Here is an 18,240-nt window from a genome sequence, read left to right as displayed (position 1 = left end):
AGCTATTTCTGGGCCTTTTTTTAATTTGAATTTGAAAATTGTAGCGTTACCACCCCTTCCAGGTGTGGGGACATGCCCTATGAGGAAATGTACCTGTTCCTGAAGGGACAAGTTGGTTTGACTAGCAGTAGTCCCAAGCGATGCCTGTCACCAACAGAGGGCACTCCTAACCTCTGGTAAGAGAACCCACTTGAACAAAACTTTGAGTTGCTCCTTAATCTCACGGCATGCTGCAGATGCAAACAGGGAGTTTCTGCCCTAACAATGCAATTGTTGCATAGTCTTGCAGTTCCCAGAGTAGTAGGTCTAGCAAGCAGACCAGCAGGAAGGGCTGTGAGTATGAAGGCTGAACGTCTTTGCTAACAAAACCCAGAGGAGGTAATTAAGTGTGGAATATGACCTGTGGTGTCTTGTCTTGCTTTGTCTCTTCAGAGTGACTTTTTTTATAGCAGTTGCCAGTACTAAATATTGCAAGCTTACCTGAACCTTTGTTTTACTTCTAGTAAAAGGTACTTAATTACCTGTGTACATCATAGAATGGAAAGGGTAGTTGTTGTGAAGCTATTCAGTCATCACACTTGTATATAATTAATCTTTACTGCACTATTTTAAAGTCAAGAGGCACACCATTAAGTGCATAGGTCTGTGCTTAGTCTTGTTAAAGTATTTAGCGAGTGTTTTCAGTTTTTGTAGTGACTGTGGCGTTAAGTCTCGGTCAGATGAGAGTATTAAACATACAGATGACAAAATAACTTGAGGAATTCCTTCCTGACTTTGCACTACCATCTAGAATAACTCCTGTGTAATAATTCCTTCACTAAATGACTAGTGAAACACTTCAGTTCTTCAGAGCTGAAACATTGCGTTCTCCACCATTTGTGCTGAGTTTTGATTTCTCAAATAGGGCCAGTGAAGAATGCTGGCATCTGATGGACAATAATCTTCTCTGAGGAAAAGATTCTTATTAAACTAGGAAGTGTAAATTCAGTATTTTCTAATTGTTTATCTGGGGCCTCTAAAATTCATCTTCCATTTCTTTAAGTTTTAATGGAAAAATCTTGAGAGCTTTTTTTCTACCCCTTCAGGGAACATCAAGTGGGGCAAGTAGGGAAGCATGATACAGGAATGGGTTGAGTCAAAGGGGAGGTGGAGAAAGTGCGAAGCAACTGTGTACCCACGCTGCTATGCCACTTGTCTAAATGGCGTAGTAACTTGTGTTCTGCTTTTTTTTAACTTGGCAGTGGCACAGCACTGAAGGTGGAGGTAGTATGTTTTGTCAGGCAGAGCTTTCTCTTCCTCAAATGATTAAACTAGTGGCAAAGCAGCAACTGTCTGCTGTCTGTCAGTCAGAAGCTGTGGCTTGTACTGGCCAGAAGAAGGAAAAATACCCTTAGAAAGCTTCAGGAACATGTCGCTTGTATCTGCACCTGATCAGAACATGAAACGTGAGGTTGCGGTGGGCATCTGGAAAGCACGATGCATATAAATTGTGTGTATTCTATTAGCACTTCTAATTTTATAGAACAGCATTTTGTTTCCTGGATCCTTTCAGAATGGGACAAATAAAGGTGCATCATTTTGTCTTTGACTTTAGCACTTAATGTTTTTATTTCTTTTCATCCTCCCATCACACTTCCCTTCCCTAGCGTGGCTTCTGGCTTGACTCTTCTGTGAAGCATTGTTCAGAAATCCCAAGGAACCTTAGGCTAGGCAAGACAAAGAATTACAACAGCATGTGGAATGTACCAGCCAAAGAATGCCATGAATGGCTGGACAAGCACTCTCTCTGCTTGACGCTTAACATGCTGGGAGATTTAGTTAACAAAACCGGCATTTTTTTAATTGCTGCAACTCATTAATGCAACTTAATTACAGTTATATTGCCCCTTTCCTTGTCCCTGTTCCCTCCCCTCAAAATTACCCTATCACAGAAATGCCTTCCAGCAGGAAGCCGTTGGGCCTGTGCCCGAAGCGTGGCTGTGTGGTGAACAAAGCAGGAACAAAAATGTGATCCAGGAGGAATTAGGGGGTTTTCCAGGGTCCTGCAGCAGGTATCAGTTGTGCATACGGTTACACCAGTGTTAATTTAATGTGGGTGGGCAAACCCAGAGTAAGCTACAGCTGCTCTGAGAATGGCTTGGCACGTGGAAATGGGGCTAAGCTCTGTGCTGAGTAAAGATTTGGTGCTTGTACTAGTTTTTTAGCTGTTTAGCATTTATAGTATTTAAGTCATAGAACACTGAAATCAGGTCGAGTTCTTACTACTAAGGAGTGAATAACTGATAAAGAGCAGAGAAGGGGAAGAGTCCTGGGTGAGGGGAAGAAGGGGAAGAGCTCTCATCTATAACTTAAAAAAAAAAAAAGTGGAGGGTGTGCAAGGAGCCTAAACAACTCAAAAAAAATAGCCCTTACCTAGTTCTATACAGGCAGGGAGGACTTGAGGTTGTGTTAAGGGATTTAGGCTCTTTCCAGAACAAGGGAAAGGAGAAGGGAAGAAACTAACTACAAAACATGAGATGTCCCAGGGTGTTATGGTGTTTCCTTCTCTATGGATCCGTGGCAGAAGGAAGCAGCTCCAACTTCTACTGTATCTCTTGAGAGAGGCTCCTAGTGAACTTCTGCCTGAGGTCTTCAGGCCGGTGCCATCTGTTGGCAAGTACCACCAGGCTATGGTAGGAATGGTTCATCAGGGCACTTGTAGAGTTAAGAACAGACTGCGTGGTCATCCTTCGGTGTACATTCATTGCATATGAAAAGAAGACAAGGAACAAAAAATGGAATGGAGTTCTCCATCCTGTATTTCCTCTGCTGTAGATCCAGGCCACAGGGGATTGTTTCCTGCAGCACCTTTGGAGTGCGAGATTTATCCATACTCTGGCTCTTCTTTATTTACGCAGGCCTGTAGAGGAAAAAGTGAGGCAGGGCATCAACACGGAGTAAGTATTAAACTCGAGTTAAACTGCGAAGACGAGGACAAAATTGGCTTTGTTTTTTCCTGTTGTGGGATTGTAAATACGATGGGTTACAGATGAGGAATAGGACTGAGATCAGAGGTAATGGGGTTAATTAAGTCTTCAAGTCTAGAAAGAATGTTATGTAAATACCAGACCTGAATACAGTGCAGTTAGATGAAAGAATAGATATGAGCTGGAGTGTTAGATCCATAGATCTTCAGCCTTTGGAGCTGCGTAAAACTTGGTTAGGAATTTTAAAAGCTAAGGGCCATCTCTGGAATAAAGTAGCTTCTTAAAGCATCTCACTGTAATTTCAGTGCAGAAGCATCAGCATAAGCATATCTACTTTTGTAGCCAGCATTAAAGATGAGTGAAGGCTTTCAGCTGGAACATCACCTCTTAAATATGCAGCTTCAGGTTGATCAAAACAGTTTGCAAATTCAGGTTGATATTCAGCATTTTTTTTTGTTGGGGGGAAGGGGGGGGAAGTCTACCTAGAAAGAAAAGCAGAAGGATTTTGATGTGTGTAGTGTCTTTTTTTTTCAAAGTGGGCTTGGTATCTTGGTCATTTAAAAAAAAAAGTTTAGAGGAAAAAAATCAATCCTAAAGTAGTTCTAGTTTTTCCCACTCCCTCCCCCAGTGTTTCAGTTTGGATTTTGAAGAATACTATTTGCATACTTGTACAAGTTTATCTACTGAAAAACCCCCTTTCAATGTAGTTAAAGTGGGTGACTGTTGTATGGGGTCTAGTCCTCTAATTCAGCATGCTCACAGCTGCTTCGTGCCTGGGGCTAGCAGACAGGCTGCAATGCAGAAGAGCTGCTGAGGGAATATTAAAGGAAGCAATTACCACTGGGAGCCTTGGACCCCTCAATGAACCCATGCCTCCTGTTGCTACCCTGTCAATACCGGTGGCTCCATCTGATAAAAGTCACACCCTTGGTTACCCTCTGGCCCTTTCCAGTGGTAGATCTAAGGGAAGCAAAGTCAGTGAAATCTGGCTCCATAACTAAAGTTACATCGATGACTTATGAGCTCTAATAGAGTATTCAGTGTGCCAGGTTGTGCCCATGTTGTGGACAGGAGCTTTACAACTGTGCAATTCATTACTGGTCGTGTTAAGTGTGGTGTTGCATGGCAGGGAGCTCTATTAATTGCTTATCTCTCTCTAGATTTTAAGTAGGGGCTACTTCCCATCATCCAGTTAGTTCTTGGTTTTGCAATAAATTATGTGCAGAATCATATTATGAGACTATTCGGTATTGTAACTGAGATCACCCAGTACTGAAACACATTCAGAGAATGATGTCAAAAGCCTGAATGGATGCAGCAGGCAGGAAGTGCTGACAAGTTATCGGATGATCTGGACCTCCTACTGTCTTGGCAGGCATTGCAGGGTACTTGGAGATAACAGCTTTAGTCAAACTTCAAAGCTGGTTGTTAACCCTTGCATGGTTTCCATGTGAGAGCTCTCTTGCTTCAAATGGGAGCTCCGCTACTGCAAATGGATGAGAAAAGCAGCCCTGATGCCTTTTACCATGAAGCCTAAGAGGAGGTGGTAGTGGAAACAGGCAGGGCCTGAATTTGATCTTTAGCCGAGGAAAGGTGAGAGCTCGGTCTTTCCTTCCTGAAATCTCATTGGGAATGTTCTCTTTTGGTCTTGGGAATTACTTTGGCTTTAAATAACTGGTTTATTATCCTGTGGTTAAGTACTTTCACCCAGAAAGTCATACATTAAAGATTTAACTTCTATCAAGTAGTCTAATATTTTATTATTAATTAGTGCAGTGTGTTGGTGAGAGTATTCTACTACACAAAAGCTTTCAGAAGGCTTTCTTAAGCCTGTGACTTAAAACAGGAGACTTGAGATAGGAGTTATCACATTCAAACACCCCTAAATTCAATGGCATGCACAACAAAAACAGTTGTGGAACCTGAAATAACTGTATTAATAGAACAGTGGTGTTGTGTGAGTGGTGGAGGGGCTAATTAAGATAAAGAATACTTAAAATCATGTGGTTGTAAGCAACAGTACAAAACTGTTTATTTCAAAGAAAAATAACACCTGGCTTTGATCACTTGTGTGGTATTCAGTTAACTTCCTCGCAACTGAAGTGAAGGAGATCAGCTTGAGATAAAGCTGGGTGATAACTGGATTACAGTCTGGAAGTATCTGCTATCAGTAACAGTGTTGGGAGACGTTTTTTCAACCTAATTCAAGGTAAAGGTATGTGAAAGGTGTGTGAGAGCATCTTTCAGTGCAGGGGGTAGAAGCTGAAGGCCAGAAGTAAGTTGCACACTTTTCAATGCTGCGTTTAGCAGCTGATAACCACAGAAGTACATTACCAAGGAACATATTCTGCTTTGAACTTTGACAGTGTATTTAAAAGTTACTTAACTCAGAGGCTGGGTAGTCAATACAGGAGCAGGTCTGGTCCCAGACTTAAGCAATGTGTACCAGTCTAGGTCAATGTCACTGTTCTGGGGGGCCTTCAGAGTATGGAAATCCCTAATTTGTAGAGATAAAGTAGGGAAAAATGCAAGCCAAGACAAGGGAGAGGACACAGTAAGAAGAGAGGAAGGAGTGTGATTTCATTGGAAAAGGACAGGTAAAACTGGGATGTAGAGGATCTTTCTGTTAGAAAGCAAATGAATGAAAGCGATCCTGTTAGACAGTTGTGGCAACAGGACAAGACCATCATCAGGACAAACTGACTACTGACAAATGGGGTGATGCCATCCTAAAATTAAAAATGGAAGTTCATAGCTGCAGTTAGCTCTGAGTCAGTTGTAAAACGTATTTGGTTTCATTCAGGGCTTTCATCAACAAAAAGGAGGAAAAACAAAGCACGTGTTCCTGGCCCCCAGCTGCTCTAAAAATTTAACTTGAAACAAGTTGGATGTATTTGTTGTTTTGCATCTTCTTGGAAGGAGATAAAATGTTTTCAGCCACCATTAAATGACTTTCATAGCAGGACAAGGGCATCTGGCCCTCAGTGCCCCATACTGTAAAACTCCACAACATCGTTAGCTGAGAACCAAATATCCACTCCTACTCCCACTCCTGCGTGTGGAAGAGAGGCAAGTGCTAGTCTGGAATAAACAAAAATTAGTGTTTGGCTGCCGTGAAATTTATAGAGGGTCACCTTATCTACTTAGCAGCTGTTTTCACCTCTAGTTAGTCAGGAAAGAAATATTATATTGTGCTGGCAGAAGCTATCAGTGTGTGAGTGATGGGCTGAACAATGGAAATGAACGGAATTAGCTGTGCACTTTAGTAGCTTACCATCTTATTAAGACCCTTGTAAGGAAGTTTAACATTGCTAGCTTCTCAGTGGGGATTACAATCTCCCCACACAAAAACTTCATAATTACTAGCTTTTTTTCACAAACAGAATTGTCATTTTAAGGAGAAAAAAAAAAGCAGCCCAAGCCCTGTACTGTAAAAGCACACCGCTGTGTCAAGCTAATAAATCAGGGATCTGCCTACAGAAGTTCCATGGCTTCTGCAGACTGTAGGAAGTTCCATCCCAGTGTGACAAAATGAGAGGGAAATCAATATTTAATCTCCTGTAGCATCCCTTCTAATAATGCTATTGCACCCCCAAAGTTACAGGGAATTTAACTGCTTTGCAGCAATGACTTATTCTTCTGGTCTTGTGCTGTGGTCTGCAGTGACAGCACACAGTAAGTCCATGCCACGTTACAGGGCGACATCTACAGATTTATCTGGGGGTAGTTTTTCTTCTCTCAACCCCACTTTTCTCTCCCGTTTTCACATCACATTTTCTTTTTGGAGGAGCTCTCTACTAATATTATTCCCCCAAACAACCTTCCTGGGTGGCTGCTTTTACAAATTTCTGCAGATTGAACTGCCTTCTTGCAGCTCGATGCAAGAAGCACCAAAAATTCACTCCTATTGCTGCTTTAAACAGATAATGCTGGCCTTTGTTTGAGATTCTCAATAAGTACCAGCTTTAGACTGGACTGTGTAGAAGTGCACTCTTGTGCCGTCAGCAGTGGAAGGAGAGGAGCTGAGGGCAGAAGCTGGAATTCAACAATGTCTCTCTTACACTGGCATGAGGGGAGCTGCTGAGGATGAATCCCTTTCCTGCTCCCCCCTCTCAGCTGAGCTCTTGGGATGCCACACAAAAACTGCTGTTCTTGCAGGCAACAGAATTCCAACACAAATGAAACCTTAAGAGCAAACTTGCCCTGTCCTGCATACAAATTAACACTCGTTTTAATTTGTTGGTGTGTTAGCTTTGCCCCTTAGAGGCTCTCCAGAAGCACAGGCAGATACAGAGGGAGACTGTTACAAGAGAGTCAAAGGTCATGGTGCCATTACAGGAGGATGACAAAGACGTGGCCAGTGATCAAAACTGCATGGATGGGTAGGTGTAAATTCAGTCATGACTGCCCACAAAGCTGAGATATGGTTTAAATAACTAGAAGCTGCATATATTTTACCCCAGTGGAGATCTGTCATTGAGCCTGACATGCCATAATTTAACTTTAGGATCGAGAATCATATTCTGCTGTCCCTATGGCTTATTCTCAACATTCACTTATTCTCAGCTTCCTCGCAGCTCCTACCTGTACCTGCTCAGACAGCATTCACTGCTGAAAAGCCTCTCTTTGCTTTCTTCAAGGAAAAGGCATCCAGTGGCTTGTTTACAACAGCATCCTACAGCTGGCCCAAGTGCTTCCTATCAACCCTCACTGCCATCAGCCAAGCTTTGCCCTGGCAACCAGGGGCTGAGCAAAGGCAGTTTCACCCTTTCTGGTGTTCTGCAACTTGTTTGTTCCTTCCGTGCCTGAAAAACCTGCTGGAGAAATCAACCTGCGAGGAGGAAAAACCCCAAACCAATGGCAACCCTGAGCCGTCAAACTCAGAGGCATGCCCAGCCTCTTAGCATAGGAGACGATACTTACAGGTATGTCTGCTTGAACAAAAGGTTGGTGGGTTTTTCATTGACATGGTAGAGAGGAAATGGATCAAATCCACCAATGAAATCAACTGAAAAAAAAATCAGAACTCAAATAAACAAACAAACATGGCCAGAAAGTTGGAAGGAAATGAAAGGAAAAGTCGGTTCATGTCATGGCATAACACAAAAATCAGTGAGAACAGAAAAATGATTCTTCAGGTGTGAATTGCCAGGTGGGAAGTTCTCCCTGTGCAGACCTCTTTTCCAGGATGGATCCCCGAGGCTGGGCAAGCCTGCCAAGGAGGAGATTCAGCTAACGCGAAACTCGAAGCACAGAGCTAACAAAAGACCCGAACCAAACAAGGCTCCAGAAAAACGAGAGGACCTCCCTCAGCCTTCTCGGGTATTGCTGCCACGCCGTGACTTCACACGAGAAGGGGGCTGACAAAGCCTCGGCCGTTCAGCGATGTGCTGAGAGAAGGAAGCCGGGGGCTGGCTCGTGAGTAAATGCCAGCAGAGAACTTGGCAGCGCAGCGGTCCCCGTGAAGGTTATATACTGAAGTGGGAATTTTCTTGCCCCACTTGTCTTTCCTGCAAGACAGACAACAGCAGCTTTGGAGAACTGCAAATACCCCATTGTCTTCAGCTCTGCTATTTTTCAGGTCCCCTCTGCCAACTCTATTTCTTTCAATTGTATACAAGTAGGAACAATGCTTCCCTTCTCCAGTACTCACAGAGGGGCAATGTAACTAAACCAGGAATGTTTTAAGTGACAATTCCCCTTAGTAACCATGGAACAGTCTTCCAAGTCTCTTTTAGTTCCCCTGATATTAGGCCAAGCCTGCTTTACTGAGCTTGGCCAACATAGCGGGGTCAGTGGGGGGATGATGTGGTGTGGTTTGTGATCAACCTAGAAGGCCCCGCAAAAACCTTTAAAACATATCCAGCTTAGACCTCCTCTTGGTGCCAAGTTAGAGCATCTTGTTTGGAAGTACAAAAGCTATCCCATCCAAATGCCATTGAAATATAACTGGAATGTTATTAACTATATAAATGCCTGTTCGTTTTCCTTTCCTGAAGGTGGCACTATAATTTTAGATTTTAGCTAAATATTTTTTTTATGAACAAACAATAGAAAAAATGTTTCCTAAACATATAGGAAGTGGGGAAAAAAAAAAAAAACTCTAAAAATATATTTAGAAACCCAAGGACAACATACCCTCACAAATTCCATCTAGATGGATAGCCTCATGCTGACACTGTGGTTCCGGAACAACTGTGAGTTAACGGGTAAATCTGTAGAGATTCTAAGCAAATTGGGGGGATACTTCCCAGCACTTCCAGTGAGACTGAACTTTACTTAGCCACTTAAAAAAAAACTGAGTATTTTAAAATTGAAACAGTTGGCAGTTTTATAAAAAACAGATGCTAACTATATTACCTCAATTGTGCAGCGTTAAGAAGGAAACCTTCTTAACGACATGCAATTTACAGTAACTGTCTATTACCTTTAACAAACGAGTCATGTCATCTCAGCACCCAACTGTGGAAGCACCCAAAAGCCAAGTCTCTTAAAGAGAAAATCTGAACTGTGGTTGTTCATTGTTGCTACCACCAAGACATCTCAGCGCATCGGGACATCTAAAATATTCTTGCCCACAGTTCAGTGTTAGTAGATCCCTACTGCTGTGTTTTCTCATGAAAATCACGTTAGCATGAGCTTCCTGATTAATGTGCCTCAGCACTTATAATTACTTCATGCTGCATATCAAAGGAACCTTTAAAAGAAACCACAAATGGAAGAGAAAATTAAAATGCAGCTCAAATTTGTTCGGGTCACTAGAAGGATCTACCACTGTGAGTGTGAAATATTGATGGTTTGTCATTGTTAATTATTCAAGCTGGCATTTTAACTCCAAGATGGGAAACTGGGAGGAAAAAGGAATTTGTCAGTGGAAGGAAAAAAAGAAAAAGTATCCTGGAATTAACAGCTCTGTGATTCTTGACAGTGCTTCCTTCCATGTGATTGCCTCTCCTACCAGATCCCTCCCATAAAAATGAGCTCTGTCAAGTTACTACTTTGCAATATTCAAAAGAGGCTCAGAATTCAAGCTATGTAGCTAACAGAAGAGCTATAGGGTAATTTAAAAATATTACTTATAATACAGCACCTTCACTAAGTGCAATTCCAAGCTCTGAGCAAATAATCAATAAAGCCAGCAGAATGAGTTCAGCCGCACAGGAAACAACAGCAAAACGCGAGGACATGTCAGATAAGCAATGCATCTCATCTCACCCGTATGAAATCAACATTCTTCGCATACTTTCAAATAGTCAGCTCAAAGCTGTTATTTTTCAGCTAACATCCATGCCAGCTGCTCTTTAAAACAACAGAGCTACTTGCACAAACCTGACAAAAATCTTAAGGAATTGATATTTGGGTATAAAGCCTTTGAATCAGATCCTTACCTGGAGAAAACTGGCCTAGACCCACAGATTTCAGTAAGAATATTCCAATTTAAACATTCTGAACTCATTGCCAAGGAAAGCAGAATTCACATTTATTTGAACCTATGCACCCATTCTTCTGTTCGTGAAAGTATTGGTCTCAAGGGGAGTTTTAGAGGGGCAGTAATTCAGGAGCAGGCTACAGGTGTCTGGATAGATCCCACAGACCCAACCATCCTTGTGACTTCTCTGAATTTTTCCTTTTTTTTCTGACACATAACAGTGAATGTATGACACTTGAGGGAGTTGTCCACCAAACATGAGAGTCAGCTCCATCACCCTTCCCGTAACTCAGACGTAGTGCTTCCTCTGCTTTTAAATTAAGCGGTCAGGATGGTTCCTGGCAAGAAACCTCATGCTCTGCTTTATCCTCAGCTTGTGGCACGTGATACTCAGCAGGTAGGCCAGTTGAGTACCGGGCTGTATTTGCCGTAGGTTCTCCTGCTTACATTTCAGTGGCATTACTCTTCAGCTATAGAAGCCTGAGAACAGAAGAAGCTGCCCAGTTTCTCTAAAGCCTAGCCTGAGTGAGTAGCTAACACCAAGCTTTTTTGTGTTGGAAGAGTAGCCAGATTACAGCACGTAACACTTAGTGACTTGAGGGGAAATATCACACAGTAAAAACAGCCGATCCTTGCAAGGTAGGCAGTACCACATCACATAGATGGAGAGATGGAAAGTAGTCTGATGACAACTCGTTCTTGATAGATGAACATCTGAGATGGAAAGCAAATTTAATAAACCCTTTCCAGGGGATCTGTTGATAAATACTTACAGCTGTCTTCTTCTTCTGTAAAAACACTAACAACATAACAGGCGTAGACAAAGCCCACCAGCTGGAAAACAGAGAGAATAAATCATTTCAGCATCAATCTTACACGGCTGGTCAAAACTCACTTGGCATGACGTTAGCAGCCAATATTTATTCTCCACTTGGCAGCACTACCGTAACGGTGGAGCCAAGTCATATTTGCTGTGAGGTGGGGAGTACAGGTGTAGGCTTAGAGGAAGGCACTGCTGGGAGCAGACTCAAAGCTCAAAACTTGAAAGACCCATCCTCACCTTCAGATTGCAACCTGCTGTCACTAGGATGGTTGGCAAGAACATGGGCTGGCTTTGTTGATATTGAAACTACTGTGCTAAGCTTACGCTCTGTAAGAAGTGATGGGGATGCAGGACAGTGCCCGATGGAACATTTTAGACAGACCTTTACATACAGGACGTGCAGGGATAGGTTTTATTAACAGAGGTTCAGCGATAAGAGCTCATCAGCTCTGTATTCCTGTGATAAGGGGAATGCAAGGGAAGAGAAATTACACTGGTGTAGGAGCAATCAAAAAGATGTGAGCAGATTTTATGCAGATGAGATAGAAACTTAGCTAACCATAAAAACAGCGCTGTACTGCAGCAATGTTCAGTGCCATGGAGATATTTTGTAACGTAGGCTTGGAGATCTGAAGTTCATTGGAAGGAAATCCCAGTCTTACTCTAGGTCCTCATTTTCTAAAGGTCTTTCTGTGGAGAATAAACACTGCTGCATGGAGTAATCAAGCATAGGGCCTGCAAAGTAAACGGGCTGGGGCATGGTGAAAAACAAGCAAGAGGGTAGCGATGGCCTCACTTCACAAACTGCAGAGGCTAGCAGGAAACTGCCACCTCCCGGGAGGTGGATGGATGCAAGGAAGGAGCAGTAACACAACGGGGTGCCTCTCAAATAGCAGCCGTCCTGGCGTGGCACAGCCCTCATGTCAACCCATTGCTCGGAGCAGTGTTTGGAGCAGAAAACTAGAGCGAACGTTAAAAAAGCAATTTATGGTAGCCCAGTGGGTCTGTGCTTAGTTGATAGAGCTTTGTAGGAGCTCTGAAGTATCAGAACTGCCGTGTTCAATTTCAGTAGCAAGTTGTTACCCAGCCTAAAAAGAGAAATAAGCTTTTGGTACTATGGGAATTAAGCATTCTAGATTCAGCAAGGTTTTATTTTGCTCTGCCTTCTTCCTGGTAATCAAATATCCTCTCCATCCTTCATTTTACATCTTCACATAGCACCCCACTTAGCGAGATCTTGGTTGACAGTAACCGTATTAGTAAAGTTATTGTGAGACATAATTGTTTTCCACTGTGAACTCAATTTTCCCGAACAAGAGTTAGAATGTAACATACAGTGACTCACTCCAAGGGAAGACAGAATGATGCATGGTGAAGCTCGAAAAGTAGAGTCCATTCATTTTTAATATGACAGAAAAATACATCACACCAGAAAACAAAAGGCAAGATAATGAGATTTCTACTGGGGAGTTATAAGGCATTCTTGATTTCTCCAGCTCTCCCAGACAAAAGAGCCCTTGTTGGAAGGCAATGGAATATTTTTGTAGCATCATCAAACCCTGTGTTTCCTTTACATCTCCTGTAATCATCCTAGAGACGAGCCAGCTCCCTCCTTTGCTCTGGGTGGGCCCTATGGAAACATGTCCCCGCACCTCAGGAGAGGTAGTTCCGTGGCTCACTCTTTCCCCCACTGGGCATTCCCAAAACCAGCAGTATTCACGCAAAGTTTCTACAAGCACTTGGCTCAGAAGAAAACCCTTCCGAGCATGATGGAAGCTGCGAGGCCACGTGCAGCAGCCGATTAGTTTTACCTGCCCGCTTTGGGACTTGCCCACGGGCAGACCCGCTTCCTCACTGTAGGATCGCAGTAGGAGTGTGCTTACACACGTCCTTCGCTGCGTGGAAATGCTCTGGCATTTTTTTTGAGTTTGAAGGTCCAGCCATTTGTATTTCACAAGAGATAAGGCCAAATCGCAGGGCTGACACACAAATACCCAAGCAGGGAAGATGCATCTTGAATGCATGCTCTGATTCCACAGGAGCTCGAGGAAGGCTTCCTCCTTCCCCAGATTTTCTGTCATGCCCCAGAGTAGGAACTTTGGGTTAACAGCCATGCAAAATGGCATGAATCATCCACTGTTATTATATGCTATAACATATGCACACAACTTATCTGAGTTTGCCATTCCTGATATCTGGGTCAGGGAACTCCTAATTCCAGCTCCATTGGAGCAGAGAGTTTTGTTTTTAATCTCCTGATAAAGCTTTCAAAGTGACCTGACTGATGTTTAAAATTTTCTTTGCATTTACCTTATAACCCGTTCCTTCTTGACAAGAGTTTCATCAATAATAGATTGCTTATTCAATTGAACATTTTTTTTTATTATTATTCAAATAAGTTCTGCAAGTCTTGCAGCCTGCCTAGAACAGATTTTCTGTGGCAAAGGAGGGAAGAGACCTACAAGATAAATGTGAGCACATTTTTATGCTGGCTGACCTAGACTGTAATTAACCATATCACCTCAGGGATGATGTGAACTCTCCTGGGACTCCCTGCGTCTTGCTTCCTGCATGAATTGTGAATGAAGCAGTTAGAGAGAAATGCCGTTCCTATCGGCCAGTCGTTCTCAGTGGAAGAGGCTGCTGGAGCACGCGTGAGTAGGCTCCAAGAGACACCAGTGGTTCCCTTCTGACTGCATTCTTGATGAAGATGTGTCAAGCCCCCAGACACCACCATGGTTAGCGGTAATTAACACAGAACAGAAAGCTTCAAAGACCAAGAATTCAGAAGTAATTTCACTCTTGCTCAAAACATGGTCTTTATTGCTGATTTCAGTAAGAGGGCTTTAAGCTCTTCTATCCGAGGGAAACAGCAGTAATTCTTGGATCTTTGTGAACCACACAGGAAAGGTGGAAGAGGAGGGGAGAAGTCAGTGATGTAAAATGACACTAAGCTATTGCTCTAATTCCCCAAAGAATGTTCTCGGGCTTTAGCCTCTGCTGCTGTTTCTCCACTTGTTCTGCATGTTCAGTACCAGCTTCCTCCAGGCTGCACAAGTATCCGATTAAGCTTTTTATTAGGAACACATGTTGCAGGCAGGTGTGTTCAGTCAGCCTGTCAGACAGCCTGGGAACGCACACGCTGCCGAACAAGGGAGAGGATGGAGCGAGAGGATGGAGCTGGGGTGTCCCAAGCATTGTGCCGGCCGAGCAGCAGAGCAGGAAAGGCAGTATGTGTTCCTAAAGAACAAGGAAACAAACCAGTCCCTCGGTCACCTGGAGTTAACTTTTAAGTACTGAGTTGAAGAGTGTTCATGGAAGAGCAGCACTGAGGCAAAGCTCTGGAGGCACAAAGACCGAATTACAGGAAGATCTAATGAAAGGGACCAGCTGGCTGCAAGTGTACAAAATACTTGAAGGATGGGAAGGCAAATTTTAGAAGGTGTTACTGCTGCTTGTATAAAATCTTAGCTTTGATCTGCATCTGTTCTGGTGAAGATTCTGGGCTCTTCAGCTCTTCTCTCCAGGGAAAAGAGAAACTTGCCATTGCTTTTTTTCCACCACACAGAATATGTGCACAATCTCCTTCTCCAGGGCAGATGTACTCCAGGTTTCACTTCTAATCAGAGCTAATGAAGCATGTGCGCTCTCACTGAGAGACGGGGGGGAATAAAAAGACTTCTGACCAATTCCCAAGCTACAAGAAAGCAAAAGCCAGCCTGTGAAAAAGCTATTGTGACCAGATAGTCAAAATGGAGCAAAATCCTTTGATTCCCTGACCTTCTTTACTCTTTGGATGCAATTACAACCACTGAAAATCTAGCTTCTGCCAACAGCAAAGCATCTCTTGCGCCTTGCTTCTCACATAACATCTGCTGTCAAAGCCTGCACTGCTGCCTTCCTGGGAGCCTTCCAACCTGTCAGTCTGAGCGAAAGCAGCAGACAGGCAGCTCTCTCGGTTGGGAAGATATTTCCAATTTCCACCCCATTCAACGGAGCCTCAGGAAAAGCCTAGACCTCCCCACTCCCAGAACTACCATATGGATGGCCCAGAGCTATGCCAGGTATTTCAGACCCAGAAATCACTCCTCTCCCTGCTGGCTGGCAAGCTGGGGAGATGCAGGATGAATCCTTGGTAAGATAAAAACAAAGCAGATTTTTTGACACTGACTGCTGTTGCATTTCCTGATTAGGTTGGTAGGTTTAGTTTTACAGTTACATTTCCACACCAGTACAGACTTCAAGAGGTTTTGTTCTAATTGGAGCTTTTCCTCCGCTGTCTTCGGTGCTAAAGCATTGAGCAAGATTTTCATTCTGGGCCCTACAGCTACTCGTCTCTTGTGTGGTGACTGATGTACCCAAGTTTGATCCCGCTCCAGATTAAAGGAGCTGCTTTTGCCTTCAAGGGGTACAGACGAGCTCTGAACAAAAGCAGACTGAGACCTTATGCATCTTCCTCAAATGTATGCCCAGGAGTGGAATAACATAGCCAGCAGGAGTCAAGATGACAGCCAGCGCTGCGGTTGCCATATGGGCTAAGGTTTGCTTTCCCTCTGCTTTGGCATGCACAACGAAATCCAGTGAGGTGAGCTCTGCCTTCCCCAAGCACAAGGCACGGTGCACTACAGGTCCTCAGGAGTCTCGAGGAATTGGGACCTCCAGAAAACAAGTCTCCTCAGCTGGGTACCGCATAAAGAACGTGGATATCACACTACTCTATCTGGGTTTTTTTTTTAAAAAAGAAAAAAAAAATCTACCTGACAACTTCTAAAAACAATCGAACAAAGCAAAACCAGCAGAATGGGACAGTTTTGCTTGTCCCTCCCCCTTAAAACGGTGCTGACTACTGAGGTCTCGAATGCGTGGGAGACAGGGAGGGAACTAGGTCATGTCCCTGGCTGCATCCCCCGAGCCCTCAGCTCCTCCTCGTGGTTTTTGTACAATCAATCTGGCCTCCCTGCCAGTCTGCTGCTCGGTACCTGCCTGGCGCTCTGGGAAGGACAGCAGCCCGTAATAGAATCTGCCTTCAAATGAGATAAAGAGCACGGAAAAAGATCCTGGCAGGGATCAAAGAGTTTGACCCTCAGAGACTAAGAAGGGAGAGAACTGGCTGACTGGTTTCAGGCGAGGTCTGAGTGCGAATACGAAAAGGCTTCTTTCTGCCTTACCTCAGCAAAGCAGAGAGGAAAAGCTCTATTTTTCCCACTACATGACAAAATTACAACAGCATTTCAGAGCTGGCAGGAGCTACAGGCCTGGGGCTTCAATATTCTACTTTTATTACAGGACAAGTAGAAATTTACTCCGCTCTGCACAGCTCAGCCCATATGGCTTCCTTGCATACAAATATTTTAGCCTCATTTCCAGGGTTTGGGATGCAAAAACCCACTGTGAGTTAAGTCTCGGGGAAAAGGATAGAGAAAATATTTACCTAAATCATATTTTATCGCATAGTTCCCTCCCGCCTCCCCATCTGGCCCCTTGTGGTGTTTTACAGATGCAGAGGGAGCACTGTCCTGTGCCCCGGGGAAGCAGAAAACACTCCTGGACACAGACTGCCAAGAAGCAGCGTGAGCACTGAGCTCAGGACCAGCTGCCTAGGTCAGTAAGACGCCCTGAAACAAAGCTCTGTCCCACTCCAAGTCAGGACTAGTTGTTGGCTGGACCTCGAGCCTGGGACCTGGTGCTTGTGGCAGCTCAGACGTGTAGAAGGATGCTAACAGTGACACACTTCTGCACTTCAGGTCCACCTGTTCTGACTGCAGAGTGTGTCAGTTGTCTCACCAAAGTCAGGAGCAGCACCAGATCAGCGTCAATCCCGCTCCAGCTAACGGCTCTTTACAAAAGAAAACAGGCTCTGATCTTTTGGATACGTTGGTCTTCCTTCCTCGTACACGTGCATTGAAGCAACTCACAGACACTTTAGTTCAGACCCTTTTCCCTGAAGGAAAACTCAAACACTAACAGGCCACGGAGCCCTTCCAGCTCGGGAAGCAGGAGCCCCTCTGCCTGCCTGGCTTTGTGACACGGCAAGAGCAGAGCCTGAGTCTCGCTGCTCCCTGCGCTCTGTGACATGGATCATCTCCGTTAACAGGAAACGCAGGATCAAGACGGTGGAAAGTTGTACCAAAAATGTGCAGGGAAGTACTTGGCACTCCAGAAGCTTGGAATTTCTCTGTATTTGTAACCCTTTAACGTTTATTCAAAGCAAGTCACCCTTCTTTTTAAAGCCATTTAGTGCACGTCCTAGGTGTCAGCAGAAATAAAACCTGCTGCTTTCTCCTTCCTTAAAATTTATTTCATTTTCTGGAGGTGCGGATTTTTTCCATTTTGTTTCTTCACAACAAATGCGCACATACGTGCTCCCCCACCCAGCACGAAGTCCCATGGAACAGAAAAAATCCTCAGAATCGTCTCTGTCCCTATCAAAACAAGAACTTCCTCACCCCAGCAGGGGTGCAGGATGATTTGTTGCTGGCTGGTTGTGTGATGCATTACCTCACGTGTTGGGCTGCTGCTATGCATTTCCAGTTCTCTCTAGCAATATCATTCATAAGAACCCGTGAACAAGCAAAAAAACAAGAACATTTTCAGAGGCCTTTGCAATCAGATGATACAAACTGGGGTGGAAAGTGTAGGCCAGCCTCTGCGCCTGGAAAAGACAAAGAGCATCTCCTCCGCAGTCGCTGCCCCGTGGGCTCAGCAGCGTACTCACCGCGATCAGGATCTGGAAGGAGCTGTGCATGACCTCGATGTACCGGTACTCCAGGGCACAGCCTATCACCGAGACGTACGAATGGCTATCCAGTCCTTTGATGCCGGACATTGAAGCCTCCTTCCTCACGCAGCCGGGACCATTTTCACTCCACCACGACTGGTGCCGGGAGATGTTAAATGTCAAGAGTTCGCTGTCCTAAAGAGAAGAGTCGCAAAGAGATCTCTGCTTACTCTAAGAGCATCTGACATGCTGCCAGATGGGGGTCATATTAAAATCAATGGAAAACCTAAAGTTTCTGAGATCC

The 18,240-nt window shown here is 44.1% G+C and overlaps 1 protein-coding gene across 5 annotated transcripts in view; it reads right to left on the bottom strand.

Moving 5' to 3' along the window:
* Window positions 1-1,576: 1,576 nt before the first annotated feature.
* NKAIN4 (sodium/potassium transporting ATPase interacting 4) overlaps window positions 1,577-18,240 on the bottom strand; it is a 49,352-nt gene continuing 32,688 nt past the window's right edge. The window contains exons 4-8 of one of the 5 annotated variants that reach the window (XR_007167382.2): window positions 17,934-18,131; window positions 11,169-11,229; window positions 7,890-7,974; window positions 3,351-3,448; window positions 1,577-2,899 (exon numbers count right to left, since the gene is read on the bottom strand). Coding sequence is in view for 4 of the 5 variants with exons in the window: in XM_048074767.2 (XP_047930724.2) it covers window positions 3,354-3,448; window positions 7,890-7,974; window positions 17,934-18,131 (378 nt within the window). In the remaining variant the exon portion in view is untranslated. The remainder of the gene's footprint in view (window positions 2,900-3,350; window positions 3,449-7,889; window positions 7,975-11,168; window positions 11,230-17,933; window positions 18,132-18,240) is intronic. The other 4 variants (XM_048074767.2, XM_048074768.2, XM_048074769.2 and 1 more) reach the window with 4 other exon arrangements.

This window comes from Anser cygnoides, chromosome 16, assembly GCF_040182565.1.
Source record: "Anser cygnoides isolate HZ-2024a breed goose chromosome 16, Taihu_goose_T2T_genome, whole genome shotgun sequence".
NCBI lineage: Eukaryota > Metazoa > Chordata > Aves > Anseriformes > Anatidae > Anser > Anser cygnoides.
This window is presented reverse-complemented; position numbering and strand designations above follow the sequence as displayed.